Source organism: Eleginops maclovinus, chromosome 10, assembly GCF_036324505.1.
Source record: "Eleginops maclovinus isolate JMC-PN-2008 ecotype Puerto Natales chromosome 10, JC_Emac_rtc_rv5, whole genome shotgun sequence".
NCBI classification, from domain to species: domain Eukaryota; kingdom Metazoa; phylum Chordata; class Actinopteri; order Perciformes; family Eleginopidae; genus Eleginops; species Eleginops maclovinus.
Genome location: NC_086358.1, coordinates 3,420,212 through 3,441,874, shown reverse-complemented (window position 1 = coordinate 3,441,874; position 21,663 = coordinate 3,420,212). Strand labels below are relative to the sequence as shown.

The 21,663-nt window shown below is 41.9% G+C and overlaps 2 protein-coding genes across 3 annotated transcripts in view; one reads left to right on the top strand and one right to left on the bottom strand.

The window, feature by feature from the left end:
- Positions 1–3,713, top strand: part of cdc42ep1a (CDC42 effector protein (Rho GTPase binding) 1a) — a 14,882-nt gene extending 11,169 nt beyond the window's left edge. Inside the window, 1 exon segment of the mRNA XM_063893789.1 lies at positions 1,247–3,713. Within this exon segment, the coding sequence (XP_063749859.1) occupies positions 1,247–1,926 (680 nt within the window). The 3' untranslated portion in view covers positions 1,927–3,713.
- Positions 3,685–21,663, bottom strand: sh3bp1 (SH3-domain binding protein 1). Of its 2 annotated transcripts, XM_063893787.1 has the most exons (19): positions 20,767–21,663; positions 18,383–18,655; positions 15,297–15,339; positions 14,924–15,028; positions 14,564–14,640; positions 14,196–14,307; positions 13,903–13,979; positions 13,601–13,688; positions 12,936–13,004; positions 12,774–12,864; positions 12,548–12,684; positions 12,145–12,256; positions 10,133–10,214; positions 9,965–10,045; positions 9,054–9,167; positions 7,929–8,026; positions 7,617–7,782; positions 6,785–7,110; positions 3,685–4,999 (listed from the first exon to the last, which is right to left on the bottom strand). In XM_063893787.1, exons 2-19 carry the CDS (start codon positions 18,430–18,432, stop codon positions 4,671–4,673), a joined length of 2,157 nt encoding a protein of 718 aa, XP_063749857.1. In that variant the 5' UTR covers positions 18,433–18,655; positions 20,767–21,663; the 3' UTR covers positions 3,685–4,670. The 2 variants fall into 2 exon arrangements, with proteins under 2 accessions (XP_063749857.1, XP_063749858.1); XM_063893788.1 differs by lacking the exons at positions 14,924–15,028; positions 15,297–15,339; positions 18,383–18,655; positions 20,767–21,663 and having other exon boundaries at positions 14,472–14,606.

Here is a 21,663-nt window from a genome sequence, read left to right as displayed (position 1 = left end):
CATCATCGGACACAGTCTTCCTATGGGTTTACATCTCCCCCTGGTGGGAATACAAGATAATCTGAGTTAGATTTGAGTGTTTTAGATAAGACATAAGTACAGAAACCTTTAAAGCAAGTGAGAAAGATCTGGTTTCTAAGTCTTTATGACTCAAGAACAGGTGGAAAATAGAGGTTTTGCCAGGAAATCATTACAAGTTGCTTAATTTGTTCTTAAATCTGTGAAACAAACAAACATGTGGACAAAAAAGCCGCTTTCTACGGCAGTTTAATAAATTCCTGCCAAAACAGGTGAACAATTTAGGATTAATTGTGAGCAAAGCTACAATAATAATCAGTGTGGCTATAAGAGGAATATAAACGCATACATGTTCTCTCCATGTGAGTTTTAGTTCCTCTAAACAGAAGGCACATATATTATATTACTTGTCAGCGAGTTTACTGGCATGCCTTTCCTTCTTTCTTTCTATTAATATATGTTAAAAGAACATCTTTTTCGGTCCATCTTTTCCCCACCGTCTTTACAGACAACTAACACAGATATTCAACAATACACAGAGAAATGAGTCATTTCCCCCACTTTTTAGATCCCTGTTAAACCAATTAAGGCATAGAAACAAATAAGAGCTCAAAACAAATAAAGGAAGAGAAAGGTATTTTCTTTTTGAATAGAGTCTCCTTCAGCTTATCTGTTTTGACGTGATGGTGGATGAATGGAGTCCTCTCAGGTTCCTCTCCTTGTGTGTTGATCGAGGATTTCCAAACAGAGACTCTCTTTCTTAGGTAATAATCAACTTAGGAACACTCAGACTAACCATCTCCGTTAGTTCTGTAGGAAAACTCATGAAACTGGCAGATGAAACAACTTCAGGCTGATCAACTTCTCGATCCCTCTGTCTCTCACATGGACACTCTGGCGGTGTAGCGCCATTACTGCCCTAATACTGCCAGGACTGAAGAGTACGGAAGAGGATTAGGGCCAAAAGTAAGAGCAAAAGTCCTGACTGTAATCCCAGAACAAAACAAAAATCTGTTTTTCCTCAGATCTAAAACACATTTCCACTCGTTGCCCTAATCTTCTTCCGTACACCGAAGCTGCCTTCAAAGTAAAAGCATGAACAACTTCTTCACATTTGCTCTAAACCAAACAGAAAGGAAACAAATGTTCAACTATTAGGGGATATAAATAAAGGAATAGCTCAAACACCTCCGACAGATCTTAATGTGTTGATGTTTATTTTTTGCAGGTCTGGAGTCTGGCTTCGTCACCCTGCCTCGTCTCTCCCGCTCTGAGCGCCAGCAGCCGTCCATCTCCCTCCCCACTTCCTGCCCGCCTAACATCCACCGCGGCTCCCTCACCGACGCCACCGACGCCATCTTGACCTCTGACCCCAAACCCTCCTTCTCCGCCTACTCCGACTCCCTCCCTTCCCTCTCCTCCCTGGACACCTTCACCTTCGACCTGGGCCCTTCCTTAATGAGCGAGGTCTTCGGGCTGATCGACGGCGGCCAATTGGAGGAGCACGTCCACACCTGGGAGGTCGAGGAGGCGGGATCAGCGTGCGGGATGACCAATGACGGCTCAGAGATGGATTCGGCCACTATTTCGTACGTGGATTCGCTGCTAAGGGAGGATTTCGGCGGCAGGAAGAGCCCGCATGTTGGCGAGTGGGAGGAGGAGGAAGCGCTGGAGGTGAATGGAGTGAAAGATGTGGCGATGGCGTCTCCGGAACGAGCGAAATTAGGTGTCGGGATGGAGATCGAGCGCTTCCAGAGCGCTACAGATGTGCTCGCTCGCCACTATGGAGTCAGCCTAAAGGGACAGAGCCGGGTGGAGGTGGCAGATTCACAGATGATGATCGTCAGCCAGCGGAAGAACAAAACTCCCTACAACTACATGGACGATGAGGATGAAATCAAAGTGTAATCAGAGATGTTTTGACTCAAATCGACGAGGCTGGATGACCATGAAAAGCACAATCCTTACTATTGGATGCTTTAAAGGATGTACAGTGTTGATGTTGCTGAGTGGATCTTAAAGTGGTTTCCAAACCCGAGGGATGAATGCTTGCTTCCAAAAAAAGTAAAAGAAGGCGTGGAAAAACGAGGACACTACATGAACAGTGAGGAGGAAATCAAAGTGTAATCAGAGACATTTTAACTCTTAAAAACTGTTGAATGTTTGATTTATCTGTAATGAAATCAATCCATGTGGTCGACGAGGCTGGCTCTTGACAGTAAGAGCATGAAAACTACATTTCTTAATATTGGATGCTTTACTCTTATAGCAATGCTTCAAGGGGTGTACAGTTTTGAGGTTGCTGAATGGATGTTAAAGGAGTGAAGTGGTTTTCAAGCCAAAAGGGATGTATGCTTGTTTCAAAAAGACTTTATAAGTAAAAGGAGGAACAGAATGTAGTTCAGATAGCCTCAAAGGACACGTCAGCATTACAAAACCTGGAAGAAACAAAGCCTTTCATTTCATATTTCTCACATTTCCTCACATAGTGCTGCAGATAAAGCTGTGACAACCTTCTAAAAGTGGATACAGGAAGCAAAATGTGTATGTTCATCCCTCAAATATGTCCTTTAATTAAAAAAATCACTTGAATTTTAACAATGGCGACCATTTTCCAAGGCGGCTGACATTACCAGCCAAGGAAACTGTATTTTACCAAAGAATTTAACCATTGGATCCATTTTCTTTAATTTTGGTATTGAATGGCATGTTTTTTTCACAGTGGGGAGGTCAGATTTACGATTTAGAAACTTTAGAAACAGAGCTTTAAATGTGTGGTTGTGTGTTAGAATCTGGGAACTCAACCACACTAATAATAATACTAGTTTTCTATGTTAGCAAAATCAGTTAGCCGCCTCGATGTTACCAGTACTGCCTCTACTGTACTACACTCCTACACCCCAAAATACCTCCATTACCATTAACACATGATTATATTTGATTGTATGGCTCAGATATGGTCTAAAGAAGCTTCCTCAAGTCTGAATTTGGTTTCTACGTGAGAGAAATGTATGATTTGACACCAAGATCATTCATGCAGTGAAATTGATTTTATGGCTAAAAAAAAAAGGCGTTTCCATGCCAACATTGGTGGCCATCTTTGAACATTGACGATATTTCCTGTGCCAATTTCAGAACTTGTATCCACCTCCCTGGTATATTACATTATCTGCAGCACTACAGGAGGGAAAGCCTCTCCACGGTCACTAATGAGACAGGAAGTGAGGATCAGACAAATGGATTACATCTCATTACAACCTTTGGGCCTCACTGTCAACTCCTTCCACTCAGGAAAACACTACCAGGAAACAAAAAGGGAACGTGGATTCTCAGGCTTCATCAGATTAGAAACCGACCTGGACTGAAGGAATATGAAAGTATTTCTAGTATTTCCAAGATGCAACTGACGCTGACGACCATATAAATGCTCAGTTATGCTGCAGACCTTCTGTACTGAGACCCCGTGCACCTTTAATGATCATGAAGTCTGACTCCTGTGTTGCTTTTTAAAGAACTGTCATTTAAATGTCCTTTTATACGACTGTACACAAAGATATTAACTGACCTCCTATGAATATGTACTTACAGTAAGAGCACCTGCAGCAGTACCTAGTGCAATTCACATCCATATGCTGCAGACAATACCAATGATATATTACGATGATATTAATGACAATAAAGGTGTTTTTAATTAGGTTGGAGATGCATTTATTTACAGTGTTTATTGTGGACTGGAAGGTGGTTGTTGTTAAACACTTCATTCATGACTGGATAAGCGTGCATGGCCCACCTCAGAAGCTGTTCAGCGACAATGGAGGAGAGTTCAACAATGATGAGGTCAGAGATATGGCAGGTAACTTTAACATCGAAGTGAAGACAACAGCTGCGTACAGCCCTTGGAGTAATGGACTTTGTGAACGTCACAATCAAACATTGACTGAGATCATAAAGAAATTGAGAAACGGAAACGACTGTGATTGTAGTACGGTTGAACATGGAGTTGAACTAGTAAAGTGAACCAAAAGAAACACGGTGTTTTCTATGAGTTAACAGTTGTTATTTACATTAAACCTCAATCCATCCTCAAGGTTCATACATGTTTTCCCATACCTAAATTAATCTTTTATTCTGCAGATCTATAGAAAAATCCTCCCTAAAAACACTACTAACAGCAACCCAAATTTGGTCTTGGATGGCTGGTTGTCACATTAACTGCATAGCTATTATTTAATCCTGCAATTGCTGTGCGTTCCGGGAAAGATAGGACACCTTTCACTGAAGAATAAATAAATATAGCTGGTTCCTGAGATGTTTACAGGACAGAAAAAAGGGAATTAAGCTGCAAAACGCGAATATATTCAACAGCAAAGATTGAAAATATTGAAAATCTTTTGTAACAAAGAGATTTTCAGGTCCTTTTTAAAGAACTACAACAATAAAATCCACCTGATTTATGAATACGGCACTGAAAGAACTCTATTAGGTTAGTTGAAAGCAAAAATATCAAGTTTAAATACAAAATATTATGTTCAACTTAATCATTTTCGCTTTCAACTAACGTAACAATGGGACATTTGTTCACATAATACATCTAAAGAAAGGAAACGGTTCAGTTTTTTCAGTGCATATGTGTGAAAATGTTCTCACTGAACTTAAGAAGGAACCTCTTTTGCCTGTGAAGCTGGAGGAAGTGGTGGAGGGCACTTCGGAGCTTTGAGTCCAGGCTTTTTGGGAGGAGGCTTTCTGAGGTTAGCCTCCAGCGCTCGGGGTGCTGGTGTAGGCGGGGCTGTAGGGGTCCTTGTGTCTGGATCAACCGGGGCTGGAGCTGGGGCCGGAGCTGGAGCTGGGGCCGGAGCCGAGGCTGTGATGCCGAGGGGGGGTGGCTGGAGCCTCGGAGGTGCCGGGGGTTTGGGTTTAGAGAACTGAACTGAACACTGCTCGTTCCCCTGGTTGGTTTTGACCATGTTGAAAGATCTCTTTGCTGTAAAAATAAGAAATCTGGATTAAAAAGAAGCCTCATGCGAGACGACAGATTAAAGGGACTTATTTTCAGTAATTTCCATCTCTCTTGGGACATGTCTCCATGCTTTAATGTTCAGAAAGCTCTTTATTTTTCTCATACTGCCTGTGCTGCAGCACCTCTTTTCACCCTCTGTCTGAAACCAGAGCCCGGTCTGCTCTGATTGGTTAGCTGGCCGGCTCTGTTGTGATTGGTCAATTGCTTAGAGATGTCCCGCCCCTAAGCACGCACAATGTGTTGGAGCGGTAGCCAATGGGAGCACGAGAGATTTTAGCTTTTGCAGACCATTTACATGCACTAAAACCTATATAACACCCCACAGGTTTGTAGACGACAGTTATGCTGCTTTCAAGTTCAAGGAAGTCAGTCAAACATTTGTCTGACTTCAAAAGATTGCTGCATCTCTTTTTACAAAAACAATCCTGGAAGACGAGCTTTATTTAAATGTGGAGATTGGAATCAGTTTTGTAGTCAAACATAAATGATTAGGGCGTGACGACATATCATTTAAAGTACTTCCTCCTCTAGCAGGGACTGAGGCAGTTAAAACAATGCCAGAGATGACGCATGACCCAAGAGATTTATATTTTGGTCAGTGGAGTGACAGTGACTTCCTGTTTCCTGTTTACTTCCTGGTTGTTAGAACAAGAGCAGAAGCTTTATTTTATCTCTGTCAGTGTGACCCGACCCGAAGTGGGTAGAAGTTCAGAATCCGAACAGGACCTTAGAGTATGAAAAGAGACATATCATTTATGAGACGTGCTGCGGCTTCTGGAGGACAATATGTTTGAGGAGAGCTCCCTGTGTGTGAAGAAGTTGGAAAAGTCTTGAAAAAATAACCATAAACTCATTGGGTTAAAAGCTTGGTTTTGAGACTTCAAACTGAAGCAAAGCCTCGAGATAAGGTCACGTTTTTGGTTTGAACGACTCAATTTAACTTCCATAAAACTGAAGTAATTGTTTGATTACATTTGAGAAAATGTCTCAATGCACATTCATTTAAATAATGGTTGTCAATTAATATAAAACAAAAGAACATGACAAAACTACTGAGTGAGTTTGAAAAACAAACAACTAATGATTTGTCCTAAAGTAAGTGTCTTTGTCACGCCATCGAGGTCGACGTTGACTTTGAACAGCTCACTGGAGTCATGCCACGTTCCAGCATGCTTCAAGACCTCCACCATCATCCAACAAGGACCACAGGGTTAAAGGACTACGGACCCGTCGCCCTGACCTCTGTGGTGATGAAATCCTTTTGAGAGCCTTGTCCTGTACCACCTCAGAACCATCACAGACCCCCTCCTGGACCCCTTTTGGTTTTACAGTAACCTGGTTGAAAGTCCAGGGTTTAGTTACCCCTCACTTATTCATAAGCTGACTTTTGTGAGCTGATCAGTTACGTTATTGTGATACCTCAAAAACACAGTGACTATGAGTAAATATGTTTTGCTCAGAACCTAAATGTAGTTTTTATCTGCTGTAGGGATTTTTAAGGAGGCCACACTGGGGCATTTACCAGACCAAAGGTGTGGTACTTAAGACACATTCTGGGAAATGCAGTATTCAATGTTTTAAAACTAAGAAGCCTAACATATCAGCCGCTTCCCTTCAATCATTCTTTAAAATAAATGTCTCTTCTAATAAAAGTGCAATGATTTAAACCTGTGTGTTGTATTCCTACACAAGTTACCATTGGACAGCCATTGGGAGCATCATACCTAGGTGTATACACATTGGACTCACGTTTGTACGGCTGGGAGATTTTGACCAAAGCCCTCGGAGACTCCGGAGGAGCCTCCAGAATCGGCTCCAGCTGGATTGGATCCGAGCTGTGCTTCTGGGTGGGACTCCCGACCGGACCCGGGTTTGCAGCTGATCCCGTTGCTTTAGGAAGAGCCGTAAAGCTGCCGGCAGCGGAGGGCCCCGGATCGAGGGAGGACGAGCTGCCCGATGTTGCGCTCTGATGGTTTGGTGTGTCGGCGGCGGGGCTGGCCCACGTGGAGGTGCCGCTGCGACTCACAGAGCCAGACTTCACCAGGAAGAAGCCGCCGCTGTCCTGAGAGGCTGTGCTGATGGGGAGAAAAAGAGAAATGGTCACGTTTCTTTGTAAAGTAATGAAATGGATTTGTAGCCATTAGTTAGAAATACATAGACTTCAAATGAGAACAGGATGTGGCGTGTGGGTTTTGAAGCTTGGCATTCGGCCATGACCATCTTGTTTTTGTTTTTTTACCACAAGTGACAGAAGAGCATTGAGCAAGACATTTTACAGCGACTAAAATAAACGTCCACTCGTGCGTAATTTTCCTAAAACAGAAACCACTGTTTATAGCTTAAAACCCTAGAGATTTATGCAGCTTTAGGAAAGATCATTTACTAAATAAACCTAATGCAATTCTGAGGAAGACTTTGAGACCACTCTCAGGGAAACGTTTACTAGGTTTATAAACTAACAGAAGATGGGTAATTTTCTCATAGATGAAATCGGACTTCTTTCTGCAACCAGTGGAGTCCCCCCCCCCCCCCTGCCTTTTCGTCATGATGTCATAATCTAAAGCAGGAAGTGTTTCGGTACCTGTTTGACTTTGAGAGAGCGGTGTGATAGGACGAGCAGGAGGAGGCTGTGGATGAAGAGGAGGAGACGGTTCTGCTCAGTTTCTCGTTTTCTTGGATCTGGGACACAGGAATTGGTAGAGACACATCCGGCACCTCGGGAGGGACTGGGATCTCAAAAGATATATCTGACCAAAAATAAAACAATTTTAAGCGCTTCATCAGGAAAACTGCATTTCATTTGGAGAATGATTACAGGTTTCTGGATGAGATTTGTCCTTCACTTCTCCTGGTTCATTCACATAAATAAAACAGGTCTTCAGCGTTCGCTTACCTTCAGGGAAGAGGCTGGAGCAGTTCTGAATGAGAGGCTCGATGACCGTCACCACTTGGACTGAAGAAGCTGAGGCCATGTCAAATAGAGCTGCTTCCCTGCAGAGGCGGAGGGAAAACACACATCATCACCACCACCAAAAACAAGTCCGTTTAAAAAAAGACCACAAAAAACACCCTTTCCAGAAGGGGGCGGTAAATGCACCTAAAAGCCAACCGCCATGAAAAACAGAAGAGGAGGACGAGGAGGAGGAGAAGAAGAAGAAGAAGAAGAAGGAGGAGGAGGAGGAGGAGGAGGAGGAGGAGAAGAAGAAGAAGGAGGAGGAGGAGGAGGAGGAGGAAGAGGAAGAAGAAGAGGAAGAAGAAGAAGAAGAAGAAGAAGAAGAAGAAGAAGAAGAAGAAGAAGAAGAAGGAGGAGGAGGAGGAGAAGCAGAAGAAGGAGGAGGAGGAGGAGAAGGAGGGGAGGAGGAGGAGGAGAAGCAGAAGAAGAAGAACAAGAACAAGAAGGGGGAGGAGGAGGAGGAGGAGGAGGGGAGGAGGAGGAGGGGAAGCAGAAGAAGAAGGAGGAGGAGGAGGAGGAGAAGGAGAAGGAGGAGAAGAAGAAGAAGAAGAAGGAGGAGAAGCAGCAGCAGGAGGAGGAGATTGAGGAGGAGGAGGAGGAGGAGGAGGAGGAGAAGCAGAAGAAGAAGGAGGAGAAGCAGAAGAAGAAGGAGGAGAAGCAGAAGAAGAAGAAGGAGGAGGAGCAGCAGCAGCAGGAGGAGGAGGAGGAGGAGGAGAAGCAGAAGAAGAAGAAGAAGGAGGAGCAGAAGAAGAAGGAGGAGAAGCAGAAGAAGAAGAAGGAGGAGGAGCAGCAGCAGCAGGAGGAGGAGGAGAAGCAGGAGAAGAAGAAGGAGGAGGAGCAGCAGCAGCAGGAGGAGGAGATTGGATTTTGCAGGCCTGATGTTATAGAGGCTTGTTTGCACAATGGACCAAACACATGTCTTAACCTGCAGGGGCTTTTTACAGGATGCTGTGGTTTGGTTGGTGAAATATGTCAGAGATGCCATTATATTAAGACACCAATATCATGCAAGAGGAAGAGGTGACGCATTGGAGTAAGTAGAAGCAGGGTGAAGTCACTACGCACCCTTCAGCTCTGGGCCACAGCAGGTTGGGCCCCAGGACGATGGCGATGTTACTCGGCGTCATTTTGTTTACAGCCTGCTGCTCCGACAGCAGAGACAAGAACTGGACCAGGTACCTGGCGGAGAGGAAGGGGAACAAACGCTGTTTAATTATTACTTTTAAAAGGTTTGAGACATGTGGGTTGAGCAGTGCTACAGAAAACAGTTATGGGAACCAGCAGGATCAAACTGAAACGATCACTATGTGCTGAGGCAATCAAATAGGATGCTTTTTACACTTTTAAAATCCTTTTTCGTGCAAATAATTGACAGGCAAAAAATATACAACATTTATTTTCACACCAAGTTAAGGCTGGGCTTTAAGGAGAAAAATCCAGTATCAATTTATGTTTGACCAAATACCTCAATGTTGATGTTGCGACTACATTATTTACTATTGTTGCATTTACTAATTATTTATGGCATTAGATTTTGAGCTGATAATAAAATATTGGAGGTCATCTGTGTAGCTTTTTACCTGCACATTAAAGGAAGACATAAAAAACAAATCTATTCAAAACTTTTATTGGAGAAGTGGTGCAACTTTCACATATTTGCATCGCTGTTGGTGAGAAGTATTTTGCATCATTGTGTTGTTTATTCTTCATGTTCCTAGTCTTGAAGGTGTTCAACGGGGAGTGTGTATAGATATTCTTGCGCGATGTAAGGCACCTTTCAAGAATAGTTTAGCTTTTGAGCTAAATGCTAACGTTAGCATGCTAAGAAAGACACTGCTAGCATCACTACCGATAAAGCTAAATCGCATTATGATCCAGTTAAATACAAAAATATCCTTCTTGTTTCCTGAAATGCTGAACATTTTCTGACGTGTGTGCCTAGCAGTAGTTCCTTTGAGTAGACGATGAGTACACACCTGAGGTTGTTGTAGTTTTCAGGCGGCAGTTTCTTCAGTAGTACCCTGAACTGCTCCAGTTTCTCTGGCTGGTCTTTTTCCCTGTGAAGAAATACACCACACTCAATGAAGTGACTTTAAACCACAGCGGAAATAAGAAACATATATAAAGTTGAGATAATATCATACCCTGCTGCTTTAAACCAGTCATTGTAGAGTTCAAAGGTCATCAGGGGCTCGGGAAGTTCTCGCAGGTAACACTTCAGAGCTCCTGTCACATCAACAGATACATCATGCGTTTAAACAGGAGTTCTGTAACCTGAATACAGCTCAATGCTACACTATCTCACAAAGGTGAGTACACCGCTCACATTTGTGTAAATATGTTATTATATCTTTTCATGGGACAACACTGAAGATATGACGCTTTGATCCAATGTACAGTAGTCAGGGTGCAGCTTGTATAACAGGGTACATTTGCTGTGCCCTCAAAATAACTCAACACACAGCCATTAATGTCTAAACGGTTAGCAACAAAAAGTGAGTACACCCCTACGTGAAAATGGCCAAATTGTGCCCAATTAGCCATTTTCCCTCCCCGATGTCACGTGACTCGTTGGTGTTACAACGTCTCAGGTGTGAATGGGGAGCAGGTGTGTTAAATTTGGTGTTATCGCTCTCATACTCATACTGGTCACTGGAAGTTCAACATGGCACCTCATGGCAAAGAACTCTCTGGGGATCTGAAAAAAAGGTGTGAAAAAAAAGAACTGTTGCTCTACATAAAGCCGGCCTAGGCTATCAGAAGATTGCCAACACTCTGAAACTGAGCTGCAGCACGGTGGCCAAGACCATACAGCGGTTTAACAGGACAGGTTCCACTCGGAACAGGCCTCGCCACGGTCCACCAAAGAAGTTGAGTGCACATGCTCAGCGTCACATCCAGAGGTTGTCTCTTGAAAATAGACGTACGAGTGCTGCCAGCATTGCTGCAGAGGTTAAAGGGGTGGGGGGTCGGTCTGTCAGTGCTCAGACCGAAAGCCTCTTCTCAAGATGATGCACAAGAAAGCCCGCAAACAGTTTGCTGAAGACAGGCAGACTAAGGATATGGATTAATGCAACCATGTCCTGTGGTATGATGAGACCAAGATAAACTTATTTGGTTCAGATAGTGTCAAGCGTGTGTGCCGGCAACCAGGCGAGGAGTACGAACACAAGTGTGTCTTGCCTACAGTCAAGCATGGTGGTGGAAGTGTCATGGTTTGGGGCTGCATGAGTGCTGCCGGCTGTGGGGAGCTACAGTTCAATGAGGGAACCATGAATGCCAACATGTACTGTGACATACTGAAGCAGAGCATGATCCCCTTCCTTCGGAAACTGGGCCGCAGGGCAGTATTCCAACATGATAACGACCCCAAACACACCTCCAAGATGACCACTGCCTTGCTAAAGAAACTGAAGGTAAAGGTGATGGACTGGCCGAGCATATCTCCAGACCTAAACCCTATTGAGCATCTGTACGGCATCCTCAGACGGAAGGTGGAGGAGTGCAAGGTCTCTAACATCCACCAGCTCTGTGATGTCGTCATGGAGGAGTGGAAGAGGATTCCAGTGGCAACCTGTGAAGCAGAACTCTATGCCCAAGAGAGTTAAGGCAGTTCTGGAAAATAATGGTGGCCACACAAAATATTGACACTTTGGGCACAATTTGGCCATTTTCACTTAGGGGTGTACTCACTTTTGTTGCCAGCGGTTTAGACATTAATGGCTGTGTGTTGAGTTATTTTGAGGGCACAGCAAATGTACACTGTTATACAAGCTGTATACTGACTACTGTCACATTGGATCAAAGTGTCATATCTTCAGTGTTGTCCCATGAAAAGATATAACAACATATGAACAAAAATGTGAGCGGTGTACTCACTTTTGGGAGATACTGTAGATATTGTCATTCTATTGGCTGTTTCCTCTCACTGTTTGGTAAAAGTTACTTCATACTTTACTAAAACACATGAAACCTTTTCTAAAAGTATCCGGCACACAGGAAATATTCATGTTACATTACTGGAAGCTGCAGCAGCGTCTGTATTTGGAGTAAACAGAAGAGGAACTGCGCATAAAGCATGAGCAGCGAAAGTCACGTTGACTGGACAAACGAAGAGGAGTGAAATCTGAGGAAACAAAGGTGGGGTAAACCTTACCGGCCACAGCGTGAGGGTCCATGCTGAATTCGCTGTGGTCCACCGCTTCCTGATCCAAACACATCTTCAGCCTCTTCACCACCGAGGCAGCGGCGGCCAGACGAAACAGACCCTGAGAGACGAGACACAGACAGAGAGAAAGACAAATGAAATGAGCTGGAGATCGGAGCAGGAACAACCACACTTAAAGGGGCCCGATTGTGCTTTTAGGGGTTTCCCTTCCCTGTAGTGTGTGCTGTAGGTTTCTGTGCATGTAAATGGTCTGCAAAGGCTACAATTCCCTCTCTATTCCATTCAGAGGGAGTTTCTGTTGCAGCAAAGGCAGTATGAGAAAATATGAACCTGAAAGTGAGTATTATTGGCCCCCCCTTAAATCAAAGTCCCACGCTGTCAGAAGTCCTACCTCCTCACTCATGCCTGTCCTCAGCAGCATGTGGATGCACTCCTGGATGGGAACAGCGATTTCTCTGTTGCTCTGAGACAGATGAGAGAGCAGATGCTCGCCGTACACCTTCTGATTGGAGAGGCTCATCTGTGACCCTGAACAACCAGATAAACACACAGAGGAAATAAGAGCACACATAGAAACAGCGAAATGACAGAACAGAACATAAAGTGATGCAATCTACCTTTCTGACTGTGGTTCTCTTTGAGCTCGCTGATGTTTTTGTCCAGGAACTCGTGGGAGTGTTTGTGATACTCGGCCTGCAGCTCGAGAAGCTAAAACAAGAGAGGTTTTATTCAGTTTGCTCACTCAAAGAGAAAAAGAACAAGTCCAATCTGCAACTCACACGGATAAAATAGTTAGCGTAGTCGTCTTCCTTCGTTGCAAAGTGATACAGATCTGCAGAGTACTGATCCTGCAGAGACAGAGAAGTCAGAGAGAGGTGAGAGGGGTTAAGATATGTCACTGTGAAACCTCCACTATTGGACACAGTGCTATGAATGAAATACAAACAAACGCTTTCATCCAACCCTTCAAATTATATATAAGAAGGAGACTTGAAAGTTTGGTGTATGTAAGTGCTTCTGAAGTGGAGATTTTAAAGATACATATTGTGAAATTCACTAATTAAAAGACACCTAAAGTGAATGGAGTCAAAAAACAACTTAGAGATTTCGTCATGAAACTTCCTCAGTTGATTTCTGTCATTGACACAATAACTTTTTGTATTACAAGTTTTCTTACATCTTATATTTAATTATTCAAATGAGGAATTATCTAATGCTACTTTTTGGTGAATTGAGGAGAAATCTAAAGATGCAAACAGAAAAAATAATTACCGAATTCTGACATCATCTGTTCGTTCTACATATTTGAAAGAAGACTCCCACAATTGTCCAGTGCATGAAAAAACATGTCCCAGCAGTGTGTTGCCTTAAAAATACACATCTTCCCAGGTGTGTGTGTGTGTGTGTGTGTGTGTGTGTGTGTGTTTAAAAGAAATGCAGATACCTTGATGCTCTCTAACCTCCTCCAGGCTTCCTCCACCTCCTCCCTCAGCCCTTCCTGCTTTGCATGAGGACCCGTGCTGGCCTGGCTCCTGACCCCCCCCCCCACACACACACACACACACACACACACACACACACACACACACACACACACACACACACACACACACACACACACACACACACACACACACACACACACACACACAGACACACACACACACACACACACACACACAGAGGAGTTCAAATGTGTGTGTGATGTTGGACTCATTGTAACAGGTATCGGGGAATGAGGCTCACTTGGTTCTGGCGTTGTTCCAGTCTGTAGTGAGCTTTGCAAACTGCTTCTTGTTCTTGAGGATCTCTGGTAAATCATCCTGGAGGGATACAATTAAATTAGAGTAGGGGGAAAAGTCGATGATTCAGAGATATATCTTTATTTATTGAAGCCATTTTTGCAGTTGGTTTAATTTGTGTCTGTATTTTAATATATATTATATATTTCATTTTCAGTTTGGTATCTTTTACTTGCTATCTAATAAAGAAGGTACTTTTTTTTGTATAAATATATTATATATAATTGTCTTCCTCACCTCGCTGAGCTTGTTTAACGGCTCCAGAACTTCTTTCTCCACTTTCAACTCAAAGTCTGCGAGCATGCTGGCCAGCATCTTCTCCATGAAGCAGCACATCTCAAGCACCCTCCTGACACACACACACACACATCACACACACCCATATGAAAAACCTGTTAAACAAAGGTCTGTTTCCCCCAGATCTGTATGTGTCTTTTACTCATTTGTTTCTTTCTCTTTTTTATGAAGACTTTTGATCATATTTCACAAAGTCTTTTCAGTATTGGCTCATACTTTTAATAAATAATTGTAAAGTTGTTCTGATAAATTCACTGATGTGTTTTGATCCGTCTTAATAGTTGTTGCTGTGACACTTTTGCTTTCACCTGATGGAGGACTCGGCATCGAAGTCCTTGAGGCTCTCCGCCATGCTGACAGAGAGCAGCATCAGAGGAAGCTTTTTCTGCGGAAACAGAAGCAGAAACCTTCAGGAACACATCAAATATATACAGCCGTGGAGAAAAAGACGAGACCACTCCAAATGTTTCTTAAATCTTTATCTCTACATGTACGGCAGTCAGTCCAGTGTCTGTTGAATCCAACACAGAGAACAATGTTCAGTAGTTTAGAGGAAACTAAACTATTTAACTGAGACATACCTATAAATAATTCAACAAGACAAAATGATAATGCTGAAGTGGTCTCTGAAGTGCTGTGCTTCTCTGTGGGTGAAAGAGTTTCAGTACCATCCGTTTCTCGGCATCCAGCCCGGTGTTGCTGTGCATGCAGCCCTGCAGCTTCTTGTGCAGAACCTGAGCCGCCTTCTTAGCCGGCTCCACCCGCTGCTCCACCTTTACACACACACACACACACATTTCAGATAGGAATGGTAAGTGCGGCATGAAGAGACAGAAAGCCCACTGGTTTCATTTCAATCCTCCATATAAATAACGATAAATACACCATTTTATAGAAGACGTATAAAGGGAACTCACTACTAATAATTCATAACAGTTCAACAGTGATGTCTCCAGGGAAACGTATGCTTCACTTGTTAATAATAGGACGTTCATAGGGGAATTATAAACTGCAGGGATGCATATTGCCTCTTTTTCTCACCATAACCAGGTCCTCGTGCAGCAGTTCAGTGGCATCCTGTGACCTGCAGGGAGATATGTTGTGTTAGGTAATGATTATATTCAGCGAAGTAACCTTGATCTCCAAACCAGAGGAAACAAACACACCACTTTGATATACTGTATATTGAATATCTCCATCTGTATTCTCAACTTTTCAGCAAAGAACGTCAATGAACAGATCTCCCACCGTGTCTTTACATCTTTACTGTGCTGCATTCATGTGCTGGTGGAAGAGCCGGAAATGTGAGAGGATATCAATTACAAAACACTGCAGGCTAACAGTTCATTTGCTTTAAGCACACATCTGCTCTGACCCTCTCACACCTCTGCAGACCGACAAGTACAGACTGTTTTTGTCCGGAATGACACCAACAACCTAAACCTGGAGTCTGAGGCTGCTGTGGTCTCACACCCACCCACCCACCCACACACACACACACACACACAGTGTTATCTGATGCAGAAAGGATGGGAGGGGATGAAGAAGAGGTGAAACTTTCTCAGCCGTTTTACAAAGACAGGAAACCAAACCCAGTTCGTACAGGTTGGATGATCTTCCAATGAAAACCTCACGTGTAGAAACAGAAAGAGGAGAAACCCCCCGCATGTTTTAACCACAAACCAGTTCCCTTTATATCCGACTTTCAGAGGAGCAGAAAACAAATTAAGCCATGTCTGATTCCTCAGTAAAGCGAGGAATCAGACAAACTGTATGATGAACATTTACACCTTTTTTCCCCATAATTTGATATTTACGGGGTTTATTTATCATTAGTTAGATTTGTATAAGCCTTGCTATCATTTTTATATTCATCTGTATTATTAGATCTATGATTAAAAGTTTGTTTTCTTTTTGTAATTGAAATCATTTAGTTTGGTTTCTCTGGTGGTTTACATGTCCGAAATAATATTCAGTGTTATTAAATATAATTACATTCAATTTAATTAAAATAATACATTAAATGTAAAATGAATATTAAAATAAATACATTTAAATTAAATTACATAAATAACGATTGACAAATATAAAATAACTGTGTGTGTCCTGTAAATAAAATACCATTAATTAAATTCAATTACAAATATGAAATAAATGTGTATACTGTTCCAATACCTCACTAAACCATGACATAAAAAATGAATTGACACTTTGGGAACCTTAAAGAGAGCCGCTTTATTTGTGCTTAATGTAAAGTAGGTGTAAATACTCTGAGTGTGTGCATGCGTTTTATTTTAGTACATGTGTTTCTCTCCACAAACGTTTCAGTAAAAACTGAGAAAAGCCACAATGCGGCAGAGGCACACTCACAGACACCCACAGACACACACACACACACACACCCACAGACACACACACACACACCCACAGACACACACACACACACACCCACAGACACACACACACACACACACACACACACAGTACTAAGGAAACACTGAAAATGTGTGGAATGGTCACACTCATTTCCAAATATGGGTCACACATTTCAGGAAAAAAGGGCTGATGAGTTTTTCGAACATTTAGCCAGAGTTCACGTCAGTTCCTCTCGACCAGAAGAGCCTCAGGTTTCCCTCAAAACCCCAAACACCGTGCTAACACTTTCAAGAGGAAGCAGCCACTGAGGCCTTCCAGCTTTACGGCACTGTGTTTTTAACAACACGAGGACATGGAAACCCTAAAAACTAAAATCCTCAAGAAACTTAAATCCTTAAAAAATATATACATTAAGAACTTTGAGTTGCTCTCTAATGGAGGTGATCCATCCAAGATAAACACAACAACAACAACAGTGTCATTCAAAGACATATTTTTGGCTGTGAACTTGGGCTAATTTTACTGATTTGTCTTGTTTTTGGTATTGCGATCAAAGTCTATCTGTTTTATTTGGCGCTATTAAAGTAAAGTTATTACTATTTAAACACTCCTGAGGAGATAAAGTGAAACTCTACCGCAGCGAGGAACTGACATTTTAAGGAAGAGGGTGAGTAATAAAACAAAAAAGTGTAACGGTTGCATAAGTAGAGGAGAGTTGTCTGTTTTACAGCAAACCCTTGTTTAGAGTTTGCCGACACAGCTTCAGATAATTCCAGAATAGGTAAAACAACCTTAAAAAATGTTCTGGTTCAACAAAGCTGCATTTGATTTCTAATACATTTGACTTTCTATATACAAGAGGATCAGTGTGTTGTGTCTTCTTTTAAAAGTGACACAGAAACACTTCAAAACACAAAGAAATGGGACAGAAATACAAAAGCGTTGGCATCCAAAAATACTAAAAAGTGATAGAACTTGTGATGCTAAACGGCCAGGTGGTGAAGGTGGAGCTAAAATGTATACACTGATGCTATTTAACCTATAACTAAGTTACTCATATTTTGTATTACCAAACAAAAGCAACTAAAGCTGTCAGATACATGTAGTGGACTAAATGCTCAAAATTGATTTCCAAATGTAGTACAGCAGAGGTGTAAAGGTGGTGCAACCGTGACCTTTTATACTCCCAGGTGTCCCAATTCCTAAAAATAAGAGCTCCTCTGTGACATCAGGAACTCTGCAGATCTTTCGTCGTAAACTGAAAACGCATCTATTTCGATATTTCGAGCTAAATTCTTGTATGAAAAAGAAAAAAGCCCTTTATAGAGTTAGCTGAGGCCTTGTAATGAATCCCCCAGCTCTTACAACGGTAGGACTTGCTTGAAGTGAACGTATCGGACCTTTCCTTGATGATTGGGGTTTGATTCTCTATGTTTTTGCACTTATTGTCAGTCACTTTGGGTAAAAGGTCAGCCAAATGAAATGTAATGTAACGTAAAGTAGCATAACATGGAAATACTCAGGGAAAAATACAACAGATTGTACTTAAGTAAAGTACTTGAGTAAATGTACGCTCCACTACAGATCACAGCAGCTACATTTACAACACGATAAGGACAAGCTTTGAAAATAACATTACAGTGATTGAAAGCAAAACGTCCAGGAAGCTTTAAGGTAGGTTTTCTCTTGGATTAGACCAGTTCTTAATTTGAGGATGCTTCAGTGTAACCGTGCTGAGAGCAGGGACTTACTTTGCAGCAGAGCCGAACTGCATCAGGATGTTCAGAGACTGCCGGAGCATGGTTGCAGTGTTTTCTACCCGACCTTCAGTCCTGATGCTCCAGATATCTCACTCCAAACTCCTCCAGGTCGGTCACTTCATCGGGGAGAGAAGCTGAACACCGGACTTTCTGTATTTGTGTGTGTGTGTATCTGTTGCGTTCGAGCTGTCAGTTTTCGTTCTTGTTTTCAGGAGTGTGTGCCTCCGTCACATCGAACACAAGGCGATGAATGAGGAAGTCGCGCTGTGAGGGGGAAGAGAGATTTCACTGTCACACCATGATTTAAAAAAGGGAGCCCATATAGAAACTGCACTCATAGCATGCACAGCAGGGTGGGCGAGCTGCTTTAGAAACAGACACAGGTTTGTGGAAAGTTAAGTTAAAGAAGGTCAAATGGAAGAAAATAGACCATAGATAAAACTATTACTGTACAAAAGCCCATCTGTGTTCAAATCTGTTCATTCCTTGTATTGTTCAGTGTGATTTGGTCAGGCAGTTAATTGGCCACCTATCTCTTGGCCCTATACAGTTGTAGCTCTCATTGTTTAAGTCACTCATTTCTGTTATTTTGATGGTGTGCGTTCATCTAATGAACCACACCTTACAGACCTTACGCACGTATCTCTATCAGCAAGTACAATCACTTCAGTACTCTGTGTTGTGGGTGTGAAGACTCAATAACATTTCTCTGGATGCCTTTTCCCCCCTTTGTGTTCTGATCGGACATTCTGTAGAGGTTGCCACTGGAAACTAAGTATCAGCATCACTCCACCAAACAATTCTTTTCATGGTCCTTCGAGCCGGATTGGTAAATTCTACAGCTACCAATGTCGGCCAAAGAGAAAAGAGAGACCAGTCGTCATGCTGACGCCAGTCAGTCACCAACAACACATGAAGACCCAGATGGAGAAAGTACTAACTCCTCAGGGCTTGAGAGGTGTGTCCGTTGGCCCTATATAGTTATAGCTCTCATTGTTTAAGTCACTCATTTCTGTTATTTTGATCGTGTGCGTCAATTATAACATTGAAATATAGAGCAATATTTACAAGAAATATAGATATACCGAAGAAACCACGTGCGTATATTTTAAAATAAAACGTGCAGTATTTTTACGAAACGTGGAAATCTGTGCAGGTATTAGAAGAGGAAGCTTTGCTTAACAAATGTGCAGAATATATAGAGGGTTGTGCAGGACTTATATAGAGAGAGGTTTGGAGGTGAACAAGCTTTGTTTTTGTTCAGTTTTCCAGTAAAAAAAAAACATTATTTCCTGAAATGAAAAGCAGTGGTTCTTGTAAAAGCATATTTTATGGTTGGATTTTAGATTTCAGAGCATCCTCTCTTTGCATTTTAGATTAAACTTTACTCTCATTGCACACAAACAGTACTGAGACAACCAAATGCAGTTAGCATTGACCCAGAAGTGCAAAAGCAGTGGTAAAGTGCAGAGCTATTTATAGTATAAGTGCACACACAATACTGAAGTAAACTCAGTATGAACAGAACTAACGGTAGTGTGACATAATGCTATAACTGTTTATAACACTATATCCCCACTCAGCTGAATATACTATACCATATATACACTATATAAATATACCACAGGATGTTATTGACACTTTCATATCTCTCTTTGATTGTGTTGCCCTGTAACAACATGCTTTCCTAAAATGCCCCAAAATACTGACATTTCTATTTGTTTCAGATGCAATGCACATGCTTAATTGCACGATAGGTCAAAGTTACCCTGAGGAATTCACTTCCTGCTTACACTTATGCACTTTAGATTATCAAACTCTAAATGAAACCCATCAAATAAAGGGGTTTTTTTCAAAGTGTTTTCTGTTGTTTATTTTGCCCTGCTGTTATTCAAATGTCCCCTGGTGGAAGAATTAGGATACAAGAGGGTATATTTACACCTTTAAAAGTGATGCTTCTAAAAAATAAACCTGGTCCCGGCTGTGGTTACTGCGTACTTCTGTAAAAGCCAGCAGTGTGTGCTAAAGATTTAAAAAGGATGTGAAAAAGCAGAAACAGGAAACTAGCTGGCTGTGTATCAGTTTTTAAATGAGTTTTATTAAATAAGTGTCTCTTCTGAAGCCCGCTTGTTAAAGTTAAGTTATTTTTTTACCATAGATTGTCCAATTCTTGTCTCAAAATATTTGTTTCTATGCCATTAATGGAAGAAATAAACACAAACAATGCAGCAAATGGTTTCTGGGCACCTTAAGCTGTAAACACAACACCGACATTTAAGGTAAGTTATCATTTTTGCAATAAAACCTAAGACTTTCTCATGTGTCCGTGTGTAATGAACACCTAGGATGTAATGAGGATGAGTCACATGACGTACCTGTATATCCTGGGTCACTTACAGTCCGAGTCCTCACGTCTCTGCAGATGCACGAGGTGAATCATCAGCATCTGTAGTTGACCTGGATTGTGGGGAAACAGCCTCCTCTTCAGATGCTTTCAGTGCAGCTGCAGCACACATGTTCAGGTGGAAGCTGAACCCCTGCAGGCGGTCAGGTGCTGCAGTCTAGTGGTGGAAGCTGCAAAATGCACTCACAAGGATGGCAAGTAGTTTTGGATATAATGTGGATTAACTTGTGCTCACAGCAGCAAAGAAATATGCTTTACCAACAAAATATTGTTCCAAATAACAACTAAATGGAAGCATGAACACCTAACCAGAATACTACATCACCATATCTGCGACATACCATTGACATATCATTTTTGCTTGCATATTTAAGAAATTATATCAGATTTCAAATGTTTGTCATTTATGAAGGAAATCAAGTAGTATTAAATGCTTAAATTACTACAGATTATTTTCCAGCTGATTAACTGCCACTCATAGGCAATTGTTACAGGTAGTGTTTACGTTACAAATGTACAAATAAACGCATAAGAAATGTTTGATACCAACGGGTAAATTGCTCTGAGGAAATGTGTGAAGCTGCTATTATTTCTGTATTAATTAGGAAATCTATAAATGTCAACCACAACGAGTTATAAGGAATGCATTTCAGGAAAGTGCATGTTCCCTGCCAATGCTCGTCTCTATATATAGAGGGCTTTAAATGCTTATATGGAAAAACAAAATATCAACGAGTAACTAAAAACCTATTGGATGCATATCTGATTCCAATTATTTTAAAGTATCTTGTTGTATTCCTGCTATTGTGTTGAATATACCGTGCTATTGCTGCATTACTTCATGACAAAATGTTTTCTAACTATTCCT

Bases quoted from the DNA above. Each gene is read 5' to 3' on its own strand.
- sh3bp1 (XM_063893787.1), bottom strand. From the start codon at position 18,432: ATGCTCCGGCAGTCTCTGAACATCCTGATGCAGTTCGGCTCTGCTGCA. The intron at 13,689-13,902 runs GTGAGCCTCATT...GGGGGGGGTCAG, and splicing joins TGGAACAACGCCAGAACCAA to GAGCCAGGCCAGCACGGGTC. The intron at 10,046-10,132 runs GTATGATATTAT...ATTTCTTCACAG, and splicing joins GACTGGTTTAAAGCAGCAGG to GGAAAAAGACCAGCCAGAGA.